The 17,166-nt window shown below is 44.4% G+C and overlaps 1 protein-coding gene across 6 annotated transcripts in view; it reads right to left on the reverse strand.

Moving 5' to 3' along the window:
* INPP5D (inositol polyphosphate-5-phosphatase D) overlaps positions 1 to 17,166 on the reverse strand; it is a 662,897-nt gene that overhangs the window by 334,268 nt on the left and 311,463 nt on the right. For all 6 annotated transcript variants that reach the window (XM_069213774.1, XM_069213775.1, XM_069213773.1 and 3 more), the window contains one exon: positions 10,379 to 10,532. In XM_069213774.1, coding sequence (XP_069069875.1) covers positions 10,379 to 10,532 — 154 coding nt within the window. The remainder of the gene's footprint in view (positions 1 to 10,378; positions 10,533 to 17,166) is intronic.

Raw genomic sequence — 17,166 nt, forward strand, 5'->3', positions numbered from 1 at the left:
TGCGTTAACTGGAAACATCTAAGAGTTAGTTCATGTTTTGCTGACATCAGAGCTTGGAAACACAAAGAGGCAATTATGGTCACATGCTTCTAAGCTTTGCTGTCATACTTTGAACATATTTCTAGTTGGTATGCTCCGTAAATATTGAACCCACAATATCGGTGAGACACAAAATTGAGGACACCATATCGAAAAAAAAAGTAACAGGTAAGTAAGTCTAGGGAATTAATAAATTTCTCTGTTGTCATGACAGATGTGCCACTAGCGCAATTGAGAAATGTTTGATGGTCCACTGTATGTTTCTAGCATTTGTATGAACTGCTGTCACAGTGATTCTTATTGTAAATTTGACAGACGGCTCTGTCAACATGAGGGATCTGTACGGGAAACTTACAAGATTTTTTTTTTACTGGCAAAAAGAAAATACCAAAGCAGGATCTTCTTTTTGAAAATGAAAAAAAACACAAAGCCCACCTCGCTATGGGAGGGCTATGGGAGTTTCCTCTCAAAGCAAGAGAGGGAGCACTGACTCCTTTTCAACAGCCCTTACCATCAGGTTATTCCTGGCGGTGACGGGCATTGAAAGTCAGCAGTATGTCCACATATATAAATCAGTTGAGTGGACATGCAGTCAAACCTCCAATGACCCTTATTCCGCTGAGTAGTTTCTGTTGTCGTCAAACCTATGGTCTGCACAATTCTATATAGGGTAAGTGGGCCATTATGTTGGCAAGGATGAAACTCTGTCGCCTCTGCGATGGTGTTCACTCTCCACCAACATATAAATGAGGCCCTAAGATACTTATATTAAAGCTTTCAATAATTAATCTTGTCCTGTCCCATAGCTGTAGGCCTTTTGTTGTGGCTTTTAGTTCTCTACAGTTTGCCCTTGTTTCACATGCATAGTACATTTGAAGTCAGATCTATAGAAATACGCTTTAAATGTTCATGAGAGAAATCCACTTTTAGTGTGCTCACCCTTCTTTTTCCTCCTGAAATCCTGTATTTTGGCCACTATTGTGGTTAATCTTACTAATCAGATGCAGCCACCTGTGCTCTGCTTACAGGTGTATGTCTTTATCCTCTAAATTGAGATAACTGCCATTTTTTCAAATGAACTGTCTCTGCGGTGTGTACCCTTACAGCTGTCATCAAAACAGATATAGGAAAGGCTGTAAAGAATATCCACACAATTTTGATGAGTAGAAACTTTATAGGAGAGCAAGTAGGTGACATCCACTCATCACCAATAACTACTCCAAATGTCCCCTTTTATCGGTCCCCTCCCCACACTCTTTTTCCCCTGCATTCCAGAATCCCCAAACCTTTTGTATTCTGTTACCAAGACACAGGTAACCAGGATACCGCAAGGAGTAGTGGAGGAGAGATTGACCCAACTGCATCAAAAACTTTAATTTTTAGTTTCAACTGTATATTTTCTTAACAGCCTGAAGGAAGATATCTCATGCAATGTCACATTTAATTTGTGACTATTGATTATATAATATGATCAGAAACAAATTTGACTTTTGCAGTTCATCTTGTCTGTATATGTCATTGGTGAAGTTAGATTCCTGTTACCATGTACACTCATACTAACTATGAGATGTGCTCTATATTCTATGTATAATAACGCAGAGTATATTCTAATGATATGCACTGTTTCTGCTGGGCACTCCTTCGGCGGCATTCCTGGGGTGGGACTCCATCCCCCAGGTTCCTCAGCTCCATCAGGTGCTCATAATCACATCAGACACATGCAGTGCGGGGCGCGCTGTTTCTGCTGGGCACTCCTTCGGCGGCATTCCTGGGGTGGGACTCCATCCCCAGGTTCCTCAGCTCCATCAGGCGCTCATAAGCGCATCAGACACACGCAGCGTGGGACGCGCTGTTTCTGCTGGGCACTCCTTCGGCAGCATTCCTGGGGTGGGGCTCCACCCCCAGGTTACTCAGCTCCATCAGGTGCTTATAAGCACATCAGACACACACAGTGTGGGACGTGCCCGGGCGCGTGCCCGAGTGAAGACCGGGTCAAGACAGGCCCATCTATGCCCGTTATCACCTGTCAAAGGCAGGGCGGGGCATATCCATCTAGCCCCTGGGAAGTAAGTCTTTGTTTAAGGGAGTTGCCTTGGTAACGCTCACTGTTTTTCATAGTTTGACTGAACAAGCATGGGGAAACACAAGGCAGTGGATGTACCCACACACCCCAGTGGTACCAAAAAATCTAAAAAAAGGTCTAATGGCATAACGAGCGGCCAGTCAAACAAAGGAAGTAACCCTTTAGAAGACATTGATATTCTATTTGAAGAGGTAGAAGCTATTTTGAGAAGCAATTCCAACTTACCATCTACATGTCAGGGTACTGCTGTTACTTCCGCCAAACAGATACCCAATATATTTGAGAAAAAGTGACAATTGTCTAATCCCCCTGTAGAGGATGAACTAAACAAGGCACCTCAAGTGCTGAGACCTATCTCTCCACCTGCGTTAAGCATCCCTCCGTGAAGTGATCTGGATTCTAAAGAGTGTTCTCCCATTGGGGGAAAGGCCCCCCGTCCCACATTAAGACCTGAGGTCTTGATGTCCTCCAGTATTCCATGTTTTAACCATTATGGGCCTTTGTTAGAGATTGGGGGGGGTCCCACGACTGTGTCTTACATGTACATCCTGAAGCTTGTAGAGAAGAAAATGCTGCAACTAGTTTGCCCTTGGATCTGGACAGACTGTCACGGCCTTGTGGGAAACCTGATCTGGCCTCGATCTTTCAAAAATTAGACGAACTAAAGAGCTTGGTGTTACTGATGATGGACACATTTGTGGGAGAACTGGCACAGAGGTGTGCGTGCAAATGCCTGAGGGTCAATAGAAGCAGAATCTCGCCTGCTCCGGGGGGCTTGCCCATTGTTCCCCTTGTGACAGAATTTAGTACTGAAGTGGACATGCCTCCCCTGGACCCGACTATTACTGTCCCCCCTGGTAGTTTGCCCGTACCCCGTGCAGAGGGTCTCCTGGCTGTGCCAGCAATTGCTAGTTGGAAGTATAATTCTGGTTTTACGGACATGAACGCATGTGGGCCAGAGAGGCGCGTAAAGTATAGTCCTTTAATCTTGTTAAGGGCTCTCGGGGCACCATTGGCACCCAGGTGCATGCTGGATCAACTATTTCCTCTACTGATTTTTTTAAGCCATCTGATGATGCTTTACATCAGGTTGGAACGAGTCAACCTGTTGTTAAGGATAAGGGTCGAGGCTCGTGGAGTAAAGGAGATACTATTTAATGGTTGGGGTACCAAAGCTACCTATTGGCTCTTGGGAAACCCAGGACTCCCTCATAAATAAGGTCATTTATTGGCTACGAGTTCAGCGAAATTGCCTCTCTGTTATCCGTACAGATATTCTTGAGGTGGGCAGACACAGACAGTTAGGCTCAAACCTTGATTTTATCTCTATTCGTTTTGTAGACAGGCTATTCGTGGAAAACCTCATTGATTTTGAACTGCGTACCTGTTATCTCAGGAATCTCAGAAGGGTGGGTATTAGACTTAAACTCCATCCGTCCCCTGGTGGGCCTCCAATTCTATGGGATGGTCCAGTGGGCGAGGAATGCTACCTTGGTCAAAGGTGTACTCTGGTCCCGTTAGTCACTCATCCCCATTCACCACCAGAAGTATATTGACTACTCATTGTTCCTCCCCTAATGTCCCCTATTGTGTTTTCTGGGACTAGCCCTGGAGAGGGGACTGCAAATCCTAGGGAAGCTCTGTGTTCTAGGCCTAGTGTTCTGACAACTAGTTCGGAACTTTTCATCACGTCTTGGAATTTGGCTGAGTTAGGCAAGAAGTTGGGAGACCCGAGTGGGTTAATTATTATTATATTAATAAGCAGAACATATGCCTGTTCCAGGAAACATGGGCTGGAGACCCGATTTACATGGATGGGTTTTTGTCATATATTTCCGCTGGCCAGCCAGCATTGGGGGGCTTTGGCTATGCTAAGGGGGGTCTTATGATACTGCTAAATAAGAATTTGCAGTGCAATCATTTTGCTTTAAACATAGACTCTCCTGATTTATTGGGTGTCCAGCTTGCATCTGACCCCGATTTTAAGATGACTATAATTACTGTATATGCCAGGACTGTCTCCCAGGGATTAGAGTCTAAGACATTGGTTCAGTTGTCCGAATATATGGACACTCTGCATCAGTCAACCAAATTAGTGGTGTACTTTTGAACCCCTTTGTTTAAATAGTGATCTGACGGTTGAAGAGGATGAATTCTGGGGTATTACTCCATTGATGAATAAGACACAGTGTACTGGCTCACGTACTGCCTTACAGTTGACTTCCCTTTGTTTTAAATATGGAATAAGAGCATGTAATGGAAGCACTTGTTCTGATTTGAATACTGCACACACTTTTAAGTGAGGGCTGTTGTCCAGTGTTATTGACTATTTCTTAGGGGATGTTAGGCTTTAGTCATTGTCAATTGACATGAAGGTGGACTTTCGTCACGAGAGTGACCATAATCCCCTGCTTCTTACCCTACACAGTAAAGTATTTAGGAGATCACAGAACATCCATTTCACTGTGGTTACCAGGCCTCTTTTGGCCAATAGTCATACTCGTGTTAGTTGGCCTAAAGAAATGTCTAACCCTTATTTGATCAGGAAAATGTATCAACTTTTTTTAGACATTATGGCTGGCTATGAGGAGCATGAGGTTAGTGACATCCCAATCCTTAGCATTCATGATGAAATGGTAAGGAATCTACAGGATATTCTTTATAGGAAGACTACCACCAAGCAACTTTCTGATAATCTGAAAGCTAGGGAGTGGTTCAACAAGGATTGTTCTAATGCCAAATCATCTCTAAAATCAGCCATTAAGACTCGCTCACAGGGTGCGATTAGAACAGCTAGATTCGCCTATAATAGAACCTTAACACAGGCAAAGAAAAGCTGGGAAGACATAACCTGGCAGAAACTGCTTGATGCAATTAAACACAATGACAATGGGACATTTTGGAAGCTATTGTCCAATAGACATAGAGGGGGCAATGGAACAATTCACACCCATATCCAACTTGAAAGTTAGGTGGAGTACTTTTCCCAACTTTTTGCTCCACTTAGCACCTTTGCGATGCAGGAACCCCTCCCCTTGCAGATGGCTCAAATATGTTATATGCCTGTTGATCAAGGAAACCACAGCTGCTATTAATTCTTTAAAATCTGCTAAAGCACCAGGCCCTGACAAGATACTGGGGGATCTCTTTAAATCTGAACCAGTAATTCGGTCCTGGTATATAAACATGATTTCAAACGCCATAGCTGCAGGAAGCCCAATTCCCAACACTTGGAAAGGGGCCAAAATAATCCCCATTTATAAAAAGGGTGATGTGAGTTCCCCTGCTAATTATAGACCAATTAGCCTTATTGATAATCTTCAGAAAATCTTTGCTAAGCAGCTTTTGGATAGGCTTTTGGACTGGGCACAAGACCATCAGGTGCTTTCCCCACTTCAGGCGGGCTTTCGCCCGAAAATTAGCACGGTGGATCAGGTTTTCAGGCTGACCCTCCTATATTGGAAATATGTAACCCTGGTGAAGCAAAATTTATATGTTGTTTTTGCGGACCTTGGGTCTGCCTTTGATATTGTCCCCAGAGAAACGTTATGGGATGTTTTGCGCAGAATAGGTACTCCTGTTAACATAATCTATCTACTACAATGGTTGCATGAGAATACATATGCCCAGGTGAGATGGGGTAGTCTGGGAGAGTTAACTGATCATATAGCCATTCAGCGGGGGGTTTGCCAAGGATGTGTTCTTGCACCAACTCTTTTTACTTCATTTATAAATGAGGTGGTGCATGTTGTGTCCTCCTGCCAAAATGACGCTCCCTCCCTCAATGCCCATAAAATTCCCATATTACTTTTCGCAGATGACTCCCTTCTCATCTCTAAAACCCCTATGGGTCTTCAGATCCTTGCTGGCAGGTTTAATGCTTTCTGTGCAGACCATGGCCTGGAACTCAATACCAGTAAAACCAAATTGATGGTACTCAGTTCAGGATCAGATAGGAGATGTACCATTACTTTAGACTGGGCTCCCTTAAGCACGGTTTGCTCGATAGATTATTTGGGAGTAAGAATCACAAACAACATGCATTGGGAGGACCAGATCTGTAAAAGTGTATCACTTCTTCAGCACAGGTCAGGCGCCATTCTGCGCTTTTATAAAAGCACTGCCACAAAAGCTGTTTCTCCGGCTATCAAGATCTATTTGGCAAAAGCTCAGAGTGCTTCGGCCTATGGTGCCGAGGTGTGGGGCTCTTCTAATACCAACAAATTGTCTGTGGGCAAAAATAATTTCGCCAGAGCTCTACTTGCATGTCCACTTAGTACACCCTTGACTCCGGTCTTCCTGGACCTCGGGCTTAATTGCATCTCCGATGTGATAGCCCTGAGACCCTTACTTTTCTGGGTAAGGATCTGGACCACACCAGAGCTCCCCGTCTATAGGGACTCCCTTCTTGACATTCTAAATAGACCCAATGCAGTCTCTATCCCCTGGCTCAGGTATGTGTCAAAGTGGTTTCGTACCCTGGGACTTGGGAATTATTGGGAGAACCCTCAGAATTTGGGAAAGGCCCAGATTCAATTTCTGAAATCTGTCTATTGTTCTTATGTTAGAAATAATTATCTCCTTTGTACATCATATGGATGACTGACCACTCAATTCCTTGATTTGAAATGGTATCCCCAGTTCTAATTTTATTTAGGTTTTATCCCTGACCTTTTGGGCAAGAGCTTGTATGCTCGTTTTAGGTTCGGGTGTTTACCGTTAATGTTCTTTACAGGTAGTTGGAGATAACTACCGACATCGGATATATGTCCTGGCTGCAATCATGTTTCTGAATCTGTTGCACATTTTATGTTTTTCTTCCCAGAATATGCCCTTCCCCGACGTAAATGGATACGTCCAGCTTGCCGGAATTTGGGCATAAGGCAATGCAGTATCGCCCTTAGGATTTTGAGGAGCGATACTTCACTTGCCTTAATTTGCGCGGTTAGCAAGTTCATTGTGGCCGGATGGCACACACGCACCTGTGTTTTAAAAAATAGTAATCTGTAAATATGTATGCTGCAGGATATTGAATGAGAGTCTTATTTTTGCATATTGTTGACCGATGTTTTTTAACTTCTTTTATTTATTCATTTATCAAGTATGTATTTTTGGACTGTTGTGGTTTCATGCTTTGATGGCTATCTACGACCGAATAACGCTTGTGTTGATATGCAAGTTTCTAACTGTAATAACTCTCACGTTATACTTGATAGTTAGTTACTCTCCACTCTTAGCCTAGGAAGGAGTTATCACTGGGAGTGACAGGTACACATTTGCTCCTGATCAAAACCCTAAAACACCTTTCACCATTCTAAGTATAGGGCAGGAACAGTAGTACTGCTCCCTCCCAGTGCTCGGCCTTGGTCAAGCAGGGCAGCTTTCTACTGACCAGAGTAGTCAAGACTGATCCTATGAGGAGCATCATTTTCTTCTGCATCCTTTATCCATGTTGCCACTGCTGGCCCATATAATTGGTGATCTGTTGTTGCCTAGCATCATATTGTGATGTCTTTCTGTCTTGTTCACTGGCTTGTTGTTAGAACGCCTCTGCTCTCTTGACATTGGGACCTGAATGCATCATCTGAAAGGCCAGTAGTAGATAGACTGGTCACATTCCTTCTCCTGTTAATGTTATCTGGGTCCATGAAGAGATCTGTTTCTGTGGTATTTACATAGCATCTAAACTACACCTTTGAATAGCAGTTGTAATTATTGGGCTAATGTGCAAAAGCATTTGTTAAAGCCTACTTATAGTTCATAGTATGACTAGATTCAAGTGAAGTGGTATAGAGAAGCTTGGTGAAGCGAGCTGAGCAGGTCTAAAGGTTTGATGTGCATTTTTATACGTTCCTGCATCATGTTTCACTTTTTCATATTTAAAGACACCACCATCTTCTTCCCAGTTTTTCAAACCAGAGCAAATCTGCATGAGAGAAAATTATCAAGACAGTACGTTGATAGCAGGCTTGTTCACAACGACCCCATTCTCTCTTGCGGTTCTCCCCTGTAACAGCCTAACAAAAACCAGCCTGACAAAGACCGGATTATGAGAAAGAGTCTGCATGAAAAAATGTAACTTTCCGAAAGGAACTGGGGTCTGCTCTATCCTCTTTGTTAAGTGACCTGCCTCTCGATCCCGTCCTCGTCCACAAGAAAGTAAAGGGGTATGTCAGGTAATAAAACAGGGTCAGCACTCAAAGAGGTTATAGGGAGATGATCCCCACGGTGAAAGCCAGGGAGCAGTCAAGCCATTATCTTCCTAGATAACATGGCATTATGTCTTGAGACAGATAGCTATCCTGAAAGGGAATCCCTAAAGAAACCTTATGTCAGCTCAGCGTCCCTTATTCGTGGTGAATCTGATGAATGCCTACAGGTTAAAGAGTGGGGGTGGACGTACACTCAAGCCCGCGCCTCCCAAGTGACCTAATGCTCAACATCCAAGCCAAAATGAACAAAATCATTCCCCTACCAAAACCATAGTTCATCGGGCCCACTTACAAGTGGGACAGTCATTAATTAACTGCTGGTGGAGCACTGGAGTGAGGGCCATTGTTTTATTTTGTTTATCAAAAAGAAGCCCCCACTTTGGGTGTTTGCTAATGAGAAACAAAATTAATGCCAAGCAAGCAGCTATCAAATGACAGAGTACCATGGCGGAAGAAATTTCATCAGAAATGCTGCACTTCTATGATAGGAAATTATTCGATGGGAAGCTGGGGTCTACATGAGCCTCAAACAATGGGATTAATGAGAATAATTAGTCACAGCCAATGGCTCTCCCTGCTGTATTAATGGGTCCTGATGTATGACTAGCCCACCCAGACAATACCAACCCAGCTCAAGAAGTCGAAAATGATCTGAGGGAATTCTGATGTTTGTCAATCCTGTCAATCATCGAGACAATGACACCTCACTCCTGTAGACTGATACTCTAACTCCCTTTTTCCAGTGAGCGGAAGGATACATTATATACTTCTCACTAAGAGCCTCAGCCGTGACCCAAATTTTCTGTAAAAGGCACACATCTAAGCCTCCAACAAAATCCTGCCATTCTCACACTGAAACACTGGCGTAAGCCAAATCAAGTTACTGGATGAAGAATTTATCAGCCTATTCTCTCCCATATTCCATAGTCAGTCTTCTTATATCAAATGAGGTTGTGGAAATTAATACACTTCACCCACAGGAGGCTGAGCCAATAACGGTTTCTGTTTTTTCTATGAACTCTGATACGTGTGCTATCCTGGTCCACTGCTGCAGTTCATTAGGAGGACAGGGGATGGTGTTTTCCAGCTTGATTGCATTGTAGGTTCGTCCATTATGGGTAATACTTTCTATGAAAAAATACACTTAGGTCCCGAGGACAACAAAAGAAGACCATGCTGAAGAGCGTGACATCTTGGCTCCTAGTTTCTTACCCATAACAGGTTGCTTAGACTCTTGGGAAGGTTACCAGCAATCAGTCTCTTTAAAATACCTTTGGACTCGTGCTCAATCATATCTTATGGCTGTAAAAACATCATTTCAAACCACCAAGACCCATCCCCTTGACGCTCTTGACTCTCAGCATGACCCCTGTGAAACAACCATGCCTGCTAGAGACTCCATGACTAACCCTGACATAGGTCCTATGTCTGCATTGCTAGAACGTTGTACTCCCCTCTGAAAGGGCTCTGGTCTGATATTCCCTGCCTCTGGCTAGCATTCTATCCAACAATGATTCCATGATCACTTCAACTCATTTTCAGGTGCTGTTCTGGACCATCATCTTGACTTTTCCCTCACTCCACTTCCTATCTCAAGACTATAACAGATTCTAGGAAGAACCGGGGAGTATGGCAGAGCTGTTTTAGCCCCAGAGTGTTTGGGGGATTCATGGATCTCTACTTAAAAAGCTGAATAATACAGGCAATCGACCTCCAGGGTACAGTAGCTGATCGATACAGGCACACTAGGGATTTAAAGAACAAACAGGGACTACAATAGTGTAGAAGATGCTGGGGTTGCGTGGGGCAATAGAAGCACTGTTTTTTTCTGCAACAACCTTTTTGGATTTCTGGTTTGGTGGCATCAATCTACCACAGTGCTACCATCTTTGATGCATCTATTTATGGCAGACACCACAATAACTATGTTCTAAGCCCAGGTCAGCCAAAAGTACAGGCAGAAAACATTTGCATTTGGAGACAGGAAGGAGAGTAATGATTTCTAAGTTAGCCGAAGCCAAGATGAAGTCAAGTGAGTGCTTACCTGCTAGTGTCCGTGTTTTGCAGTCTCTGGTAAAATGTTTCCGTGAAAGACTTGATACTGGGGTCAGGCATGGTCTTGCCTTCATGAACAGGCTCCTTTATCTCATATGAAACAAAATTACGTGGGGGCAGAAGAGGAGGAGACTTTATAGGCTCTGGGGAAAAGAAGAGAGAACATTTTAAGATTCACGCTAGTTGACAGGTGCAACACTCTGTTTTCAGTGGCTGAGGACTAGTAACCGTAGTAGCCCAACCTTCATTTTTCTGGGTTCTATTTTCCTCCCTTCCCAAAAGGAATATCTAAATAAACAAGCCATTCCATCACTGCTGCATTCTATGGTTCCATTCTTTGTCTACTGGACTTCCCCACCTCTTTTCGACGTGTAACTGAAGTCACTCATGAAATGCAGCTGTGCACTTGGAATCTTTTATCCTTAACGAACTTGTGCAGATCATTAGCAATGTGTCTTACTCAAGAGCTTTTCTTGGCAGCCCAATCAACCTCCCACCATTCAGCCCTCAACCTTAAGGTATAAAACAAATATGTGCCTAAAAATATCCTTGACCAATGAACTTACTTGGCTTCAAAAAATACAAAAGAAATGCCAACATCTTTGGAGAGTCTCAGGCTGGGAGCATTCATTTTTCAGCTTGAGCCAGAAGGATGTGGGAGTCCAGTAACATGCTATGATAGTAGGCAAGGTAGGATACAGGCTACTGAAGAATAACATATTGTTTAGTATCCATTCAGCCTTGGAGACAAATTGAGAGGAGACGCATTGCTTTTGGATCTTTTGGGAAATTTCCTCAGAAATGTAAGTTGTAGGCTACATCTTCTTGCAACTTTTTAAACAAGGCAACATTTTAAACATTCATTCTTTCAGTATACCAAAAACACATTGCAAGATTATGTTATGTGCCATTGAACAAATATCAGTTTTATGGATCAAATCTGTTTATTGATTTTCAATTATAAAACATTGCATATAAACCCAAATATCAGTTTTAATGGCAGCATGAAAGAAAAACAATGATCACTGGGGAGTTTTAAAAATATGTCTCATTGACTTGTAAATCAATATTCTCTCAAAACCTGAAGTTAAAGGAGCGGTAAAGTTGATGGAGTGTCATTAACACTACAACATACAACCTAAAACATTACATCCACTGGTTACTTCCCTAACCTGACCTTCCACCTCACTGTACAAGGTGAGGACAGAAGCTAAGGAGATTTCATAGGCTCAGTGGAAAAGAAGCCACCTGCGAAAAGTGTAAATGAGATGTGAATTAGAAACTGACCCAATATGTTGATGAGTGTGTAAGGAGGCTGTACAATTGTGTGCTTAAGTAACTGATGTGACACTAAGGGGAAATGGTGAGTGTGGAATTCTTGGTGTGTGAAAGTATTGTACTTTATGAAAGGGTCTGACATGAGGTGTTATTGTCTTATATAAGATGCAGCTTATAGGTCAGTTTATGTATTGAATTATGTTCCTCCATGTTTGTGACCTTAGAAATGTGGATACCATACATCTATAATCATTACAGACATAATATATAATGTTGTCTACTGTTTAATGTTATATTGTAAATGCATGGCAACACCCATATTTTAGGAATGTCTAGAAACATTTGCTACTTCAAAGGCACCAGGTATAAAAATAGGACCCTCAAACCAGCTCTTCTGTTCACTTTGCAGGTCTGATGAAGGACTTTCAGAAAACTGCCTGCTGCTGTGGCCTGCTGTGAACTTCAGAAGACTGTCCTGCTGCCTGAAGCATGCCTTGATCCATTAGAGGCCTGCCCTGCTGCTTGAGTCCTGTTCCAGCTCTTGAACCCAGAACTACCAGAGCGGCTCCAAGGGCTAGTTGACTGGACTCCTGCCTCAGGGACAGAAAAGGCTCCAACCATCTTGAACCTGCACCTGGATCCAGCCTGAGTTAGTTCCTACCCTTCAAGTGGTGCCTCTTCAGACCTCAACCATTGGAAATGATGCTAAAGATGTCCACAACTTGGGACTTTGAAGATTTTTGGCTAAAAAGTTCTCTGAGAATCGAAAGGAGGCCAGAACCTACCTGCTTGTTGATCCATTCAGGCGCATCGCACGCCAGCCTGATTTTGCAACCTTTCTCTCTGCGTTTTTCTACGCAGCAGCAAATCCTGTTCAGCAGTCCTTTGCAGAAGGGGTATCCAGTCTCATGGAGCCCTCGTCGACTACAGTTTGCAGCTTGGTCCCGCTGGAGGTTTTTTCAACTTTCAAAAAAGAGACTAAGGGCCCCATTATGACATTGGCGGTAAATGCCGCCTACCGCCTACCGCCACAGCAATGGCCGCCAACTTAATGTCACTATGGGTACCAGCCGCCAACCGCATTATGACAGTAGACGGAATACCGCCAGAAGGCTGGCGGTATATCATCGACGGTCATGGCCGTGGACGGCGGTAAGGTGGCGCTGCTGTCAGCAGCAGCGCCACGCCAGAAAAACACCGCCTAACGTATCATGAGCCATGATACCGCCTGGAGGTGTTTTGCTGGCCGACGCTGCTGCTGGCAGCAGCCCCGCGTCCTCTCTCCTGCCGGAGGACCCCCTGCAAGCAGGTAAGTCGGGTTTTCCGACAGGAAAGGTGGGTGGGGTTTGTTGTGTGCATGTGTGGGGGTGTTGTGTGTGTCGGGGTGTCTGTTTTTGTATGCGTGCAAGCAGGTGTGAATGAATGAATCTGAGTGTACGTGTATGTTGTGTGTTGTGAATGCGTGTGTGCTACAATGTATGTTAGTGTGTGTTGCGGGGTGTGGGTATGAATGTGTGTGTGCGTGGGTGGATGTGGGTATGCGTGTGTGTATGAGTGTGTATGTGTGCGCATGTAGGTGTGTGGATGTCGGGGGGTCGGGAGTGGGAGGGTGCAGGAGGGTTCTGGGGAGGGGGAGGGGCAGGGGGACAGGGGAGACCCCTATCAGTGCAAGGGAAGGAATTCACTGGCACTGATAGTGCCTGCTGCCATGGTTTTCGTGGTGGTAAGATTGCCACGAAAACCATGGCAGTAGGCGGGTTCATAATCCCGAGGGTGGGATTGTGACGGCTGCCGGGCTGAAGACCGAAGTCTCCAGCCCAGCGGCTGTTACCACCCTGGCGGAAACTTGAGCCAAACCACCAATGTCATTATTTGGGAAAAGGTACCACCAGCCAGTTGGCAGTACCTTTACCCAAATTACCGTCGTCTGCCAGGGTCGTAATGACCCCCTAAGTCTGAACGTAAAAATCTTCAGAACAACTTTGTCCTGCGGCCCCCCGACAATGACGCCTCTTCCTCGAACATTTCTTCTAAGTCTGAGGAAATGGCAGACTGGTCCAATCACCTTCTTGTATCCGACCCACACTCCACGTGGGGGGCCATATATTTTTTTTCTCTGACCAGTGTCTCAAGCAAATAAATGTTCACGGTTTGCGTCTTGATCTTTTAGGCGCCAGTTTTTTTCTTGAACTTTAAACAGTCATAACTCCAGTTCTACTGATTGTATTTTTGTCATTTGCTGTCAAATTATTTATTAACATGTTCTCTATTTTTCTAAATTAGTGAGGGATTTTTCTGATGTTGTGTTTTTATTTTATTACTGTTTATGCACTGCATAAATACTTTACTTGTTGCTTTTAAGTTAGGCCTGACCGTTTTTGTGCCCATCTACCAGAGGGTTAAGCAGATGTTAATTTAATGACTGTAGTGGTTCACCTTAACAGGGATTGTGGCTGTTGCCTCAGCAGGGTTTCCTCTCCATTGCACCAACAACCCAATTTCTCACAATTTCCCTCTGCTCTGCTTCCAAATGTTTGTATGTCTGATTGTATGAGTGAAAACTTAATTGATGTTGGAAAATGTGCATGGTGGGAGTTGCATTTTTTGAACACATGAGGGGTGGGAGCTAAATTTAAGAAGATAATACCTTCACTTTTGAGCTTAGGGGATCATTACGACCCTGGCGGATGGCGGTAATTTGGGGAAAGATACTGCCAACAGGCTGGCGGTACCTTTTGGCTCAGGCCAAACTGCCAATGTACCACTCCGTCTGCCATGGTGGTAACAGCCGCTGGGCTGGAGACTTCGGTCTCTAGCCCGGCGGCTGTCACAATCCCACCCTCGGGATTATGACCCAGCCTACCCCCATGGTTTTCATGTCAATCTTACCACCACGAAAACCATGGCGGTGGGCACTATCAGTGCCAGGGAATTCTTTCTGGCGGTATTCTGTCTACGGTCATAATGCGGTTGGCGGCTGGTAGCCATGGCAACGGTATGTTGGCAGCCGTCGCCGTGGCGGTAGGCAGCATTTACCGCCAATGTCATAATGATGCCCTTAATGTCTTTTAAGGTATTGTGTGGTGTTACTATTGACACTCCTGTCAACCTTCTGTGTTGTTGGTCTGGTATATCTCTGCAAAAATTATACAGTAGATTTTTAGTCTTCCCTTTGAAATAGGGTTAATGAACATCATAGAGAATAGTCTAAGATTTAGAAGAAAATATTGAGATTCCTTGCAAATTGGAAGGAAAGAAAGTAGGTAAGAGATGCCCCTCCTTACTTGCTGGGTGCACTTAAATGTATCATTGATTTGTGACAGCTGTGGCACCTACTGCCTTTTGGTAACCTTTCCTGGAGTGGAATCAGATATCCATGATGGACAGCTACAACCGTATGATTGGCAGCAATAGGCATTTGGAGAAACAGACGGTGGTCCACTGGCCCTCTGATTTCTCCTCCTGATGTCCTTTGCTCAAAGTGCTCCTTTGTTTCGGTATTGCAAACCCTGTGGTAGTGGTTTTAATGATGGCATTTTGCAAATGCAGAAATGTTCTACCATCCTACGATGTGTATATCAATGCATTTATCTCCGGTCACAAGGATCTTGATACGGAATCTTTTCTCTTGGATGCTAATAAAAAATAATTTTGGCGTCCTCAGCAGTTCCAAAATAATACAACAAGCGAAGGTAAAGTGCCTCAAGAGCATTTTGTTTAACTTCCCCACCCTGCTGAAGGTTGTGTGAAATCAGAGTACCTTGTTAATCCATCAATTCAGTCCAGCCCAAACTACCAGGCCAGGTCCTAGGATGCTTGTTTCTGGTCCAGGGGGGACCTGACTTGGCAGTTTGGGCTGGAATGTTCCCATGGGGAACAGGCTCAAAACTGATTTGCATATGGCTGGGTCCAAACTGGGGTGGCGTGGTGAGCAAAAATACGATGGATTAAACCCAGATCTTTGCGACTGGGGGTAAATGTGTGCATTGTTCAGCATTCCATCCATCACCTGTTCTTTTTGCATTCGTCGCTCCAAGTGGGAAGGGTATGCCCAGATGTGGGTCCCGTGCTCACTGCACCACTGGTTTCAAGCTAGCCTGGCTGATGAAGGGTGATACCCTGAAACCGGTCCTAGGATGCTTGTTTCTCTTCCAAGGAGGACGTGGCTTGGCAGTTTGGGCTGGACTGTTCCCATGGGGAACAGGGTCAAGACTGATTTGCATATGGTTGGGTCCAAACCGGGGTGGTGTGGTGAGCAAAAATATGATGGATTAAACCCAGATCTTTGCGACTGGGGGTGAATGTCTGCATTGTTCAGCATTCCGTCCATCATCTGTTCTTTTTGCATTATGAAAACACATCACACAATCCGGTAGGAGGAGCACCTCAAATAAATTGCTCAACGTGGAAGTGATGGTGAAGGCGAGGAGAGCCGGGAAACATCAGCTACAAGTCAGCTCAGAGTGGGAGGTGCTGGTGAGGAAGAAGAGGGTGACATCCTCATGCAAAGCAGACCTGTCCCCATCAGTGCACCAGAATCACAGCCTCAGCAACCTCACAATGGCACAAGAAGGCTCAGAGTCAGATAGAGGCACCATGGAATACAGTGATTGCCCCACGAGGCACATTGAATCCACCACCTAACCCTCAAATGTCATCTGAATCAGTGGCCTCAGGAAAGAATAAAATCCAGGTTACTATTATGGGCATGCTTCGGCAGGATGGGCCCTATGACTGCAACCACCCAACAGCACCTTTGTACAATGGGAAGCTGGTAAAAATGTTAGCATTGGACCTCCTTCCTTTTTCTTTTGTGGAAGGAGTAGGATTCTTAGAATTTGTGCCATCCATCTGCCTGAAATGGAAGGCTCTAAGTGGGACCTATTTTGCCAGAGTTGCTATTCCACTGCTGCATCACGATGTGCTGCAATTGGTTTGACAAGCTTTGCAGCAAAGTGTTGTCCACACTATCCACATGATGACAGATATGTGGACCAGTTGTCATGCAACTGATTACATGTGCATCACTGCACACTGGATGTCTTTTGCAGGGATTAGGCAAAAGCTATCCACAGGTTATGCTCCTGGGGAAGGGTTTAAGAGGGTTCAGTGGTATGCAGCAATAGCCATGTTCACCATGGAGAAATCACATACAGCTGCAAACATTGTGAACGAATTTAACAGCAAGGAGTCTGAATGGCTGCGACCCAGTGGTCTCAGAATTGGATTTGTTGCCATGGACAATGGCAGTAACATAATCCACGTCATGGCAGATGGTCGCAATTTCAGGGTCCTGTGTTTGGCGCACTGCATAAACCTGGTTGTGCAAGACTTTCTCAAAAAAGAAGAGATAGCCAGCAACATACTTTCCACCTGCAGATAAATCTGCACTCACTTCAGCCATCCTTTTAAAGCCCAAAAGCAGCTGCTAAATATTCTGCGTACTAAGAGAGTACCAGTTAAAGCCCTGATACAGGAGGTGCCAACACGTTGGAACTT

The sequence above is a fragment of the Pleurodeles waltl genome, chromosome 11 (genome assembly GCF_031143425.1).
Source record: "Pleurodeles waltl isolate 20211129_DDA chromosome 11, aPleWal1.hap1.20221129, whole genome shotgun sequence".
Taxonomy (NCBI): Eukaryota; Metazoa; Chordata; class Amphibia; order Caudata; family Salamandridae; genus Pleurodeles; species Pleurodeles waltl.